Here is a 13,913-nt window from a genome sequence, read left to right on the forward strand (position 1 = left end):
GAAACCAGTCCAAACAAACTGCAAGGTAATTTTCTACTCAACACTATTAATTGTCTCTTGATCCCCAGGAAGGATCACCCCATACAGCTCAGCACTCCACCCCTCTTCCATTTCTGCCATCCTATGAGCCAGCTCTAGAGAGAAGTTGCCACAGCCTGGAGACCAAGGAGAAGAGAAAAAGTAAGGCTCTGTACACTCTCTCAGGCTAGAGCTCTCTGCAGGTGGGCTGGATGCAGCCTGTCACATCCATGACCTTTCACAGTCAGACCTGTTCATACACTGTTGCTGATCTGAACTACACCTTAACTGAAATGATTTCAGTTACAGTTGACCCCAAACATGAACAGAAGGCAGAAATTTGCTGGTTACAGTCCCTCAACACAGCTGATATATCTGAGAGCAACTTTCTACCACTGAGGTTTCATTAAGGGTCACACAGATTATTTCACCTTTTAATTTATAGTTTACAGAATAAATGCAAGGTTAAACACCAAATCCCAATAACCCATAGTAAGTGGGGAAAAAATATCCTGAAATGCTGAGCTTTAAAATTTCAATTAAAAATATAAATAAATAAATAGTCAATTAGTGGTTTTGCAATTATTTTAACTTTGATCTTTAAAATCTCCAAGTTGATTTATATCCTACTGCTACAGAAATCAAATCATTTTTACAGTTGATAAATGCACAAGTTTACTAGCTAATTAAATCCTTTTTGGATTTTTCTCACTCCCCTTTCAATTTTAACAGAGAAAAAGTTTAAGCTTTTAATAGCAAAGTGGAGCAGCATTATATAATTCTTTTACTTGATGTTCTTAATTGCAATTACTGGTTCAAACTAGAGAACTCCTCTGGGGGAAGCCCAAGAACAGTTTGGGTTTTTCCTCCTTAACTACAGCAGTAATTAGAAAATACTTGGCTTTTCTATACCTCTGATATCTGCTACCTTCTCTTCCAAACAACTGCAAGTTTCCCATATCACTAAGATTACATGAACTGGGTTTAAAAGTTAATCTCCAATCTATCTGTGACATATTTAGTTTATTAAAGTTACGCATTAGTGACATTTCAGACTCCTGAATAACACTAATATTTTATGCTGCATTATAAAAGATACTGAAAATGTTATTTTCATATGATGCCACACAACTCAAAAAAAATGGAGGAAAAGCAAACTGCTTTTAAAAAAGAGAAAATTTAAAGAGGTCACCTTTGATTTCTATTTTTGTGTGGGATAATTACTGGTTTGATGTTGAAAGCATCTTTTACTAAGTATCATTCACTAAGCTTCAAAAAGAAGACCTCATATTAGCAACTACTCAGCCTGAGAAATATCACAATGCAGTGGAGCCTGACTGAACTCGATTCAAAGCATAGTTTTCCAGAAACCACAATGTCAGATTTCCTTGCAACCTGTCAGCCTAATACTGATTACTTCCAGTAGAAAATTTTCCCAAAACCAAAAGTTACCAGTACCAAAAAGCAGGGGAAATTATTGCTATAGTGTTCTCTCACTGAACCTTGGCAACAAGAGAAAGTTAAGTTGGGGGAAAAAAATCTCTCCCATCAGTTCTGAAGAAAATAGTAAAAATAATAGGTAAGAAAAATCATCATCAGTAGTGCTGAAGTAATTCCTTTACTGCTACAGTACCACAATACCTTAGTCCTTTGTGCTGAAGGGCTTGAGATTGGAAATGGATTATTACATCAGTGTTTTCAACAAGCATAACCTGCAGGATGAGACAACCCTCCCTGCTCAGAAATAAGAATTATTTCTTATAAGATTGCCCATGCAGGCTTACAGAACTGAAATACAAATTAAGAGGAATTAGAGTAAGGGGAGGAAAGGGACATCCTGACCCTGCTGTCAGCATCTTTGCTATGGGAAATGCTGGTTGCATGTGCAGTGTAACCAGTGACATTATTAACATCTGCTGGGGATGGGAGGTGAGACAGGACACTGCATTGGCACTATAACAGTGCAATCTGCACTACCTTGGTGCTTCGACAACATATAGTTCCCAGAATGAGAAATAATCTCAAGCCTCAGTAGTCCAAGATCGACACGATCAACCTGTGAAAGCATTTCCCCCCACAGAACAGCAAAACTTGGAATTAAATTTTATAGGTGTACAGACACAAGGAAGGAGCATTGCTAGACTGCAATTACTAAACTAGACTGAAGTGTGATGGTTCACCAGTAGGCGTGCAATGAAAGCAGAGTTGTCTCTGAAAGACATGGCATTATATCGAAAAAGAATAAAACACAATAGCACAACACAGGAAAGTACAATTTATTGTTGATTAAATAATTACAGTACAGTGTTATACTTCCGGCTGAGGCTCTGCAAGCTAAACTGCAACTCAGGTGAGATACAAATGCCCAAATAACAAAAATGCTGACATGACAATATGCATATTAGAGTTACTTGAAGTTGTTATTGTTGTTGATACAAAAAAAAAATATATCCAATTTTCCTCCTAGAATTGTAGAGCTAGTTATACTGCAGCCAACTCAAACAAAAGCATATACCAATTTTATTTACTTGAATTGACTGTAATAGTCAGTAAAGCTATCCTCACCATGTTGTTCCAGCCTGTACAGGAGAAAAAAATTACTGTGAAATAGATCCCATCACTGTAAAAGCTTGAGTGAGAGCCAAGCCTCTTCCCAACATAGGTGTTTCTCAAGTAAGAGTAGACATCCAATTACTTCAGCATTCTAATCCTAAGTGGGTTTTCTATCATTAATAATACCTGAATTGGTGCACTTGAAAGAAGATATATAATAAGCAGAGGTGTTACAAAGTATAATAATTGAATAGTGTTTTGGCAACTGAAGCATGTTTTCTACAAAAAGAATTGCATTCGAACACAGATAAGAATGTATACTGGGTAGTATGAGCACTGATTCACATCAGATGATGATGATTCATATTGCTATTAAAGCTTTTTCCTCAAACCCAGATTTGTTAGCATTTGGAAGTTATAAGACATACTAAGCTTACTGTTTCCTCCACTTGAGCAGGCTGGGGGTGGAAGGAAGGAAGGGAAAAAAACTACCAAGTGTTACGACTCCTTCCTCTACCACAGTGACACACTACTCTGACAGCTGTAACAATGTGTGCAAGAAGATACCAACAACTTGTAAAATGGCAAGTATGAACCTGCTGCACTGCACACTGCTTTTCAAAAAAATTCTCTTGCTACCCATATTCCCATGATTCACCAGTTGTGACCAGTACTGTCATGTTCAGTGGTACACCTGTGGAGCAAAGTATTTAGCTTCTCACTATGTCAGAAGTCATGTCATGTCTGAAGGAAGTTAGGGAGCTGCCTCTGGTTAATGTCCTGTATTTCGAAACAAAACCAGAGGAGGTAGTGACAGGAGAGGAACATACACACACTGAAACCACTGCAGTGGTAAGAGCAAACTCTATGCTTGGCATGCAATATAGCCAAGTTTACTGCATCACAAGTATAGCCCAACCACACAGCGTTAGGCAGTCATGCTGATTAATCTGGCAAATCATCCCACAGCTTTACTAAATTAAAGATTGCAAAGTTGCTATTGAGCCCATTTGGTAGAAATTATTTTAAGTTCCAGAGGAAACAATTTTTCACTATGCCAGTAAGCTTTCTCAATTGTTTCTTGTTGCGTAAGGTATTAAACTTACCAAAGTAACCAAAACCAATGTGACCAAAGTTAAACTGCCCCACAGCATACTTGTCTAGTACTACGCCATTTTGATGCAGCTATTTTATTCATTCTCTGAATCAGAATAAAAGAAATCAGGTGGCTCAAACCCTACACAAAAACCAGCTCACTCCCACAAAGAGCATAAACCCTGCACAGGGAGGGAAGAGGCTGAATGCCCAATAACCTGACTCAGCATAACACCTGCAGTCACCTAATAGGGCTGGACAGGAAAGGGTAGGTGGAAGAAAGTCCAGCCCTTCCAAACCTGACATATCTCTGAGATTGCAGTTGCCAACTATTTACCTATGCAGTCAGTTATGAAGAATATGTCAGCACTGCATGGTGCCTCCTAATTCATTACATACATATCTCTGCAGAGGACAATTTGCACTACTTCTCATTGGCAATGTTTAGTTGTTTGACTAATTTAATTCCTTCATATAGGATATTGCATACTGGTTATTTCACCAAACAAACACTAGAACTAAGGGAACCTGCAGCTGTCTGTGATCCACAAGTCTCTGGCAGAGCAAGCTATGTCAGAGCTGCAAGAAAGCAACTTCAGTTTTGAGCTGGAGACCATTCAGCACTCAGCAGGGAGGTGCCTGAGCACAAGGCTGCTCGGGACGCAGGTGCATACTCCTGGAAACACATACTGAGTTCTCATATGTCTATTCTTGTGCCAGATGCACCATTGCTGAGTCCACTTGTGTGTCACTCAGAGCTCTATTTCTCTTTGCAAAGTAAATGAATCCCATCCCTCCTGTGCAATGACAACCAGAGTGCTTCTGGTACCCAAGTCAGGTCAAGAAATCTGTGCACTACATAGATGTTTGCAATACAAGTATTGCATGACACTTTTTTTTCTTGAAATTGAAAGCTTCTATTTAGAAAATAAAGTCATCTATGTCCTTCTGAAAAGCTCCAAGAGAGACAGTGGACTGTGGGGAATTGTGGGTATAATAATATAGATGGTCAGATGACACTATGCCACTCATTTAAAAATCATATATAGCATTAAATGAAACAGTCTGTTCTGCTGTGACTGTGCAAATAATTTCCACAAAGACAAGCACGCAGAAAACCTTTAATATGAAACCTCCAGAATGTTTTTCCACACCAGATTTCTTCACTTCTTATACCCTTTTTGGGCTCCAATCTACTTCATGACTGCCACCCTCAGCCTTCAAAGCCAGTGCTTTGCAGCAAGTGGACTGCCTGTGCTTCCAAACCTCACTACAGCAGCACACTGCGTGATGGTGCTCAGCAAAACTGCGTGACAGTGGTTTTGTGAGGGCACAGCAGGAAAGGCTGGTAGGGGTCACTTCCCAACACTCTTCTACCCTTCATAATGTTGCTGATAACTCCTGACAGGGGCCAGCACAGAGGGTGAGCAACTGCTGTGCAGCCACCTGAGCCAGCATGGCATACTGAGTAGATTCTGGGCATCCGTGTCAGCCACCATTTCAGCCAGGTACAAACTTCACTGGGCTCTGTGGTGCTAAGAGCACGTTGACCCATTCAGAGGGCACTAGGGGCCATACACATCAGTCTGTGTTATTTTATAGTAGAAGCTATAACATCTGTGGTGAAAGGAAAGTACTACCGAGTTCAGTATGAAGAGTTCCCCTTACTGCAAAAATGTTGCCTTTTGTTCTAAAATTATAAATGAGGATATATTAAAAAAGACCAAGAATGTATCTGCTAAATTACCCCCATTTCCTTAAGAGACCTAAAGTGCTACAGGTATTTACACACTAACAAAGACTTCCATGTTAACAAGAGATTTCAACAGCGTGGAGAACTGCACAGAGGTGGCTGGCAGAGAACAAAGAAGACAGATGTAGAATAACAATTAATGCATAGGAATTTTACCACATACAGAAAAAAATTACAAGTTTTTAGCAAATGCTGGCATGAAAGGTTTGCCAGTGAGCATGCCATTTAACAGCAAATTATTTCCTCCTGAAAATGGATTCCCATTGCAATTGCTGTAAGTCAGCTGTTCTAACAACACATGCACAGCTAACTTGCAAATACTCGTACTTTCTAACACCTAAATTAGATGTTGTAACAGTCAATGCAATTTGGTCTTTTCACAGAATCAGTTAGGTTGGAAAAGACCTCTGAGATCAAGTCCAACCATTTCTGAACACAGCTTTGTCAACTAGACCATGGTACCAAGTGCCACATTCAGTCTTTTCTTAAGCACCTTCAGGGACAGTGACTCCACCACCTCCCTGGGCAGTCCATACTCATGTCTAATCACCTTTTCTGTAAAGAAATTCCTCCCTAATGTCCAACTTGAACCTCCCCTGCTGCAGCTTTAGGCTATTTTCTCTTGTCCTGTCAACAGTTGCCTGGGAGAAGAGGCCAACCCCCACTTGGCTATAACCTCCTTTCAGGTAGTTGTAGATGATGATAAGGTCACCCCTGAGCCTCCTTTTCTCCAGGCTAAACACCCCAAACTTCCTCAGCCTCTCCTCACAGGACTTGTGCTCCAGACCCTTCACCAGTTCTGCTCCCCTTCTCTGGACATGCTCCAGCACCTCAGTATCTTTCTTCTAGTGAGAGGTGCAGAACTGGACCCAGTACTTGAGCTGCTACCTCACCAGTGCCAAGTAAAGGGGCACTATCACCTCCCTAGTCCTCCAGGCCACACTATTCTCAATACAAGCCATGATGCCACTGGCCTTCTTCAATTTCAAATTTCCTTCGGTAAAAATAAGAGTTCTAAGGTGCCTGAAAGCACTTTATTACTGAACAATGGTTTCTTAGGTGCTCTCAACAGGTGACTGTAATTAAAAATAGGGTCACATCTGAGGAAAGCTATCCAGGTGCACAGGTGCCTCCATTTGTCTCCTTTAGAGTGCTAGCCATGTAAAATTCAAGAAATGCATAGATATCATTTAGAAAACCAATTAAGCCATTAGAAGTAAACTCCATTAAAAGCCACTCTTCAGCTTCAACAATAAACTGCAGCCATTTCAAATTTAATACTGCACTAGCAAGTAATATACCATTGAATAATTCAACATTCCCCCCCGGAGGGGACACCTCGAGGTCCTTTTCTGCTGCTCTCCTTTCCAGCACTCTGCCCTCAGCCTGTAGTGCTGCTTTGGAAGGGGTGGCACCAGGGGGAGGTTGTGGCCAATGTGCAGGAACCTGACACTTGGCCTTGTTGAACCTCACACCATTGGACTCAGCCCACCAACCCAGACTGTTCAGAGCCCTCTGGATATATTTTCAATATTCTCACTTGAATACACAGAGGAACTCTTAAACTGTAAACTTAAGGGTTTATATTTAAAAGTGAAAGTGTTCTAGAACCATAGAGATGTAATTTTAAAAGCTGATTGTTTACTTTCCTGTACAGAAAAGCAACAGTTAGGGACTGATTTTCCCATAATGCAGATAAGACATTCCTTTCTAGACAGGGCACTAACCCAAGGCTGAGGTCTACAAACAGGTGTCCTTATGAGGTACTTTAAGTAGTATTTCCTTCAACATCCCTTCACCAAAGCAATGCTTTGGAAAATTTATTTTCCCTGCTCTTTGGACCTCAAGTAACACATGAAACCTTTGGTAAGGTTTCATAACTGCCATTTCTGAGCTCATCCCTACAGCTGCTCATCCTGCCCTTACTCTGGGGCAGCACAAGCACCAGGCACAGAGCCCCAACCCAGCGCGTTCGCGCTCCCCCCGGAGCCGCGGAAAGCCAACTCACCTCCGCTGGCCTCACCTGTGAGTGTCTCCTGCAGGAGCTCCCTCGGGGCTTGTCTTCATTAACCAAACATAAGGAGGTGTAATCGCTCTCCGCAGGGTGCCCGAGCAGCGCTTCGCCCCACCGGGACAGGCTTATCACACGCTGTTACCAAATGCACTACCTTATTCTATTCGTGTCCTCAGTGGGTAAAGATCAACCTCTGGTAACATTTATCTATGTTCTTGTCCTCATTACAGCCCACGTAGCACTTGGAAATACACCAGAGATCCTGCTGCACTATGAAACATGTTTAGGGGGTTGCCCTCACCTCTATGCTTGATTAATTTGTTGCTCTCCAGGTAAAGGCTGGATGGTAGGGACAAGAAGAGGGGTCAGCAGACATGCTGGACATGAGGCTGAAGGTGGCACCACAGCAGTACAAGGCCAGAACTAATTAATATTTAGCAGGACCACTGATCTGATCACAAAGGAAACACTGCTGTTTTGCAGAGGAAAGGGGTAAATGCTTCCATCCACAGTGCTACCTGGAGCTGTGCTACAGGTGCAGCCCATAATTCACCCGCAGACCACACGCGCTGGTTCTGAGGAGCTGGCAGCAAAGTGTAGCATGACATTTATTGAAGGTATTGATTCACACATTACTAGGAACACAGTACCACTTTAGGAAAGGTTATCAGAAATATGAATATATTAAGTAATGCAAGATGTAAAACCACTATCTGCTCCACTCTTGTACATGCTAAATGTGTTTTTTCTAGATCTGTCCATCCTGCAGAGGTAGGGTTAGTAGCCCTCTTTGTTTTGGCAGAGTATTCTGTACAGATTGACCTGGCCCAGCACTGTCATTCCAGAAGAGAGATCATAACACAGTTTATTTAAATAAAAAAGAAAGAAAAAGACATGTGAACCTCCTATCTTAAAGATCTGTTCAAGTTTGGCAAGCTAAGCTGGAAACTGATCTTATCCTTATATCCAAAAGTAGAATACAATGGAAGCCTTCTCCAAGAAGAGAAAATTTACAGCTTTTATTAAGTCTTACAGATAACCAGAGTATGTTTTAGTAGTCACCCTATGGACCAAAAGAGATATACACTTAATGGGAACATACTATATTACTGAATTAGTATTACCACAAAAATCAGAAAGACTTTGCTTATATCTGCCTAATCTCAAGAGGGTTTTTAAATTGTTTACAAATAGTCTTGTTATCATATATTCTGCAGTTCTAGAGCTGAGGCACTACAGCACAGGCATCAAAAATCTCACCCAAATTCCCAGTTTTATATATCCTATGACTAAAATATTTTTACAAAAATCATCTCCATACAACTTCAATCTCTAATCATTTAAGCCTCTTAAACTTGTCTTAAATTCCTGGATATCAAAAACAACTACCATATTTGCTCCTGAGGATAATTAGCCCCCAAATTACTTTTTAAATATACCTGAAATACATTGATAATTTACAAACACATTTCAGGGTTAAATGATTGGTAAGTAAACAAGTCTTTGGTAAATAATAACTACTCTGTTCTTTACTCAGTTAAAAAACTTAATTCATTTTTAAATCTAGACTAACTGATTTAATAACTATTTCTATAATGAGTAAGGCTCACATGGCACAATGCTGAGTGGCATAAATGGCTGTATGTAGTAAAACCTGAATGTTTTCAGGCTACAAATCCTGATAATACTAGGTTCCTGCCCTGGCTCTTTTTTTTTTTAAGTGCCCTTCAGCCAGCCCCAGGAAGCTGGATCTGAATAAGAGCTTCCTAATGAATTAGATTTCCAACATTTAAAGGTGTCAGCAATGTAGAAAATACTGTCCGTTGCAAGGATACATTCTACAGTAGGTACTGGACTGCATGCTAAAAACTACAACAAACCAATTAGTTTTAGTTTGAAATAATATATTACAGCTGCAGTATTGCCTAAAAATGTCTGCTTTACCACTTATGCAGTCAAACAGAAAAACTATGCACTATGCATGCTTGTGCGAGCTGAAGATGACTGCTTGCTCCCAAAGGAAACCTAAAGGCACAGGATATAGGTAATGTGAACGGAAATCTGGAAACAAACATCAACTTCCATTTTATTACAAGAATCCAATTAGAAACTGAATGCCTAAACTGATATTTTACTGTTTCTGTACTATGCCTTCACTTTGGCTAAAAGATGCCATATCACGTCCTTTAAGAAAAATAGCAGCAGTAAGCAGATCTTGTCATTGCAGAGGAGAAATAAAACATATGTCTGCTTTAGGTCTGGCTTACAGTTTTGGGATTATTTTAAACATGTCCAAGAACTGCTCAGATTATTTTCAATGACAGTTAAGAGTTTTACTGTACTATTAGTTTTTTAATAATCTGCCTTGTTAAAGGATCAATTACATTTGAGACAATAAATAATAAAGTTTACAATAAATAATTTTCAAGTCAAAGTATTGTACTTACAAAATAAAGTAACACTGTAATAGAATCTTCAAGATAATTCCATTTTACATATTCTGCAGCGAAAATAACATTTCTAGTAGGAAGGAATTACTTATAAACCTATCGAGATCTACACATTCACATGTGTGTGTAAACAACTTAACAAGGTTTATTATGTTCCCAGAAAAGCTATGCTTTTACAGTAGGTTTTCAGCTAAATTTATCATAATATGGTAGGAAATATATAACAGTGCTTATATTTAGCTCCATCACAAATTTGAATTTGAAAAACAAAGGAAAAAAATGGAGTGCCATTATTTACAAGGAACAGCAACTTTCCTTCTGCTTCACAAGTGACTGTATCTGTGTGTGAACAAAATGTTAGGGCGAGGCATTCCAGATGAACTGCAGCTAAGTTTGGATGAGGATGATTTCAGGATGAACAGTGAAGGTCCTGGCAATAAATACCTAGAAAGGATATGAAAAATACAGCAGAGTTTACAGGCAAAGCAACATTCAAGAGCAAAAGAATTAGTTGTTCATGTGCCACATCATATAATCGTTATATGCGAGAAATTGGGTACAGTAAATGCTAGTTATAAAACACAGAGGGCAAAAGGCACAAACTAACTCAGAAAATGAAACTAAACTCTGAGAAACCCTTAGCAAAAATTCAAGACGTTGTACGAGGATCAAATATCTTTCTAGTTCTTTATGTTTCAAGCCATTGAGTAAACAATGAACTCATGGGTAATATTACTACCAAAAATTAATACTTCAGTATTGGTCTCTGTTATTATAGTACAATTTATTTAATTTAAACTGGAAAAAACTGCAAGTGACATTAACCAGCTTATAAAAAGTTGCAAAACCAAATAAAACTATTAGAGAACAAAAAAGATTTTCAGCTTTGTTTCCAGCTCAAATTCTCTAAAAATAGACATGGTATCATCACTACTCTAATAAAGGAAGAAATGATGCTACAACCTAGTAATTCCATTCAGTAGGATTCAGCATCCAAAGGAACACAGAAATTGGAGACAAGAAAGTTCTCTTGGACCATCCCTTTCACTGTTTTCCAAATGTAAGCCTGTTAGCTGCAGTACCTTGGAGTAATCTGATCAGTTTGAATAGTTTGTGGTTGGTCATGATGTAAAATTTTCTGCAGTATTAACAGCAAAAGCAATAAAAACTTCAAGGCTGAAGATTTTCTAGTCTTAGCAAATCCAAATGACTTTACCATACTCTGCTATAGCTCAGTAGATGTTAATGCTGAATGTGATTTGGTTTGTGGCTAACATAATTCTGTTTCTGCTGTGACCAAACAAATTCAGGTTCTGGTTAGTTTTAAATTACGTTAGAGTGTCTTAAGATCCAAATGTCAATAACAAACAAGTTCAGTGTATCAAATAACTAGTCTGAGATATAGCAAGTAAGCAATTAAGTCATAAAATAAGCTTAACAGATAATATATCAAAGGTTTGCTTTTCACATAATATTTAACTGAAAGCCCTCCTATGAAATAATATATGTAAGATATTTTATATAAACAAAGCATTTGTAAGTTTATATACCTAATCATTCAAATTGCCATTATGGACAGAATTTGGAACCTAAGTAACTTGAAACTGACATTTAATTCTCCACCTACGACTGTTAAACTGCAGATCGTTGATTCCCACAGTTGGAGCATTTTCAGTAATCCCTGACCTGACAATATTATAACCCCTATTGTATGCAGTTGGAGAACTAAACCAGCCAATGGAGAATCAGGTAAGTGCCAAATAATTCTTTTACTATATGATGCTGTTTTGCAAGGTTTGAAAAAAATATTTATGCTCTGTAAGATGAAATAATAAAACTTTCAATCTCAAGGTTTTGGAAACCAACTTTGCAAAACTGTGCAATACAGTAAATCAGATGGCACTTACCTGACCCTTGGCTGGAGCTGTGCCCCTATAGCATCCCACTGGAATGTGAAGCCACAAGTATCTGACATGTTAGGATACCTCTAGGAATGCAAATCTGGAAACAGTAACTTTGAGGGATCTGAGAAGGGGAAGAAAGGAAATTTTCAGTTCACTCTATGGAAAGCCTTTGCTGCAGCTAAATAGGCAGCAGGCAATCAAGAGTCTAATACAAGATGTGTATATCAAGTCTTTTTTTGGTAGCACCTCATGAGTGGGCTAGTGAGATTAGAATGATTGAAACTCAAGATCAAGGGAAATGTTGGGGGGGGTTGCTTTTTTTTTCCTTAAATACAGAATGAACTAGGCTTAAAGAGAAGTGTTGTGATAGCAACATAGACTGAAACCTGTTTCAATACTATCCCTTATATTTATAATTTAGAATCACCCTCTGGGTGAACCACCTTTTCCTAATATCCAATCTAAACTCCTTTAATGCAGCTTCATGCCATTCCCTTAGGTCTTGTCACCGGTCACCAGAGAGAAGAGATCAGTGCCTGCCCCTCCACTTCCTCACGTGAGGAAGCTGTAGAGCTCTGTGAGGTCTCCTCAGTCTCCTCTTCTCCAGGCTGAACAAGCCAGGTGACCTCAGCCGTTCCTCAGATGGCTTCCCCTCTAGACCCTTCACCATCTTTGTGGCTCTCCTTTGGACACTCTCTAATTGATTTAGATCAAAATTTATACCTTGTATCATCCCAGTGATGGCTAATCCCAGTTGGGGATCCTCTTGAATCTGATGAATATTTGTAAACTACCAGCAGGCAGTGTTTACAAAGCTGTACTATTCTTCGGCAGCACTGGAGTTGCTCAGGAGTCACTAACTCTGTGCTTTTACTGAATATGGTTTCCCAAGAGCTCCTGTTATGGAAAAAGACATGAATTCATGTTTTCTGTCACAAATTGTAATCTAAGAGCTTTACTGTTTTATATCAGACTTAACAACAGAGGAACAAGAGGAAAAAGCATGACCTTGCCTGTTTACAGGAAAGGTCTATACTATTTAACACAAGTGCTGGCAGATGCTGAGTCCAAAACACAAATTAAGAAGTTAATCTTCATGTGGGAAATGTCCACAGCCATTTTTCACTTGGTTTGTTCCCTAAAGTGTTTATAGAACCATTACTTAAATTTAGCACATGAACATTTAGTCACAAAATTGTGTATGTGTCTTACAGCAGAAATAACAAAAAAACACTTACTTTTTAACAGGCTACCACCTGAATGTGACTATGATGTGACATTACAGGACTAAAAAACATAATAAATTATTTCTAAATGTCTAAACATAATAATAATACTTTCAGTATTTAAGTACATAAACTAAGAAAGTACATATACTAATAAACAAATAGGAATTTTTTTAATTAGTATCTACTCTGCTTTCTTATCCAAAAAATCATATGAGGAGAGTCTCTCACTTTAGTCACTCAAATACTATTTATTTTTTCACCTGGTCACATGAGGATGGTCTTTTACAATTAAATGCAACTTGCAAAGTACATCTACAGAAACATTCCTATTCTTCTCTTAAGAAGCCATTTCTCTTTCCAAAGAACCTCACCAAACCCTACCACACCAATATAAACTAGGTATATTTTAGCACAGAAGAGTACAATAGTTCTTTGCATACAGCTCAACAACACTCCTGTTTGTGCAAAATTCTGACCAAACTGCAAATCATTGCACCTGTTTTAAAAGGCAACAGGGTCCCTGTGAAGACTCTTTCTTTGGCCAAAAATATTATTCAGTAGCACAGATAGCTTGTAAGCTTGTGGTTTTTAGTTTGTCTATAAAAGGAGCACTTGACAGAGTGAGGAAAATTTGTGGCATTTTGCTTCAACGTAACATCCAGGATGATTTAGCCTTGTCCCCAGAGCTCAGCAGTAGATTTCACAACACTGGTGTAGGAAGTTTGTCCTTAAAACAACATCAACCAGAACCAGCAAGCTTACTTCTGCCTAGTGAGATGGTTTTTACATTACGCTGCATTAGGATGGAATTATGACCATTATTGACTAAAAGATAAGCTGTATCATCTGTTAACTGATTTGTTAGCCTGGCTCCTCTGTCTAGATGATATGTTCCTG

General features: G+C 38.9%; 1 protein-coding gene across 1 annotated transcript in view; it reads right to left on the reverse strand.

The window, feature by feature from the left end:
• Positions 1 to 10,206: 10,206 nt before the first annotated feature.
• Positions 10,207 to 13,913, reverse strand: part of LOC103797077 (tubulin polyglutamylase TTLL7-like) — a gene marked incomplete at its 5' end in the record, with an annotated part of 14,009 nt that continues 10,302 nt past the window's right edge. The window contains 2 exons of the mRNA XM_009069272.1: positions 10,207 to 10,327; positions 12,511 to 12,684. Coding sequence (XP_009067520.1) covers positions 10,207 to 10,327; positions 12,511 to 12,684 — 295 coding nt within the window. The remainder of the gene's footprint in view (positions 10,328 to 12,510; positions 12,685 to 13,913) is intronic.

Source organism: Acanthisitta chloris, unplaced genomic scaffold (genome assembly GCF_000695815.1).
Source record: "Acanthisitta chloris isolate BGI_N310 unplaced genomic scaffold, ASM69581v1 scaffold17362, whole genome shotgun sequence".
Lineage (NCBI taxonomy): Eukaryota > Metazoa > Chordata > Aves > Passeriformes > Acanthisittidae > Acanthisitta > Acanthisitta chloris.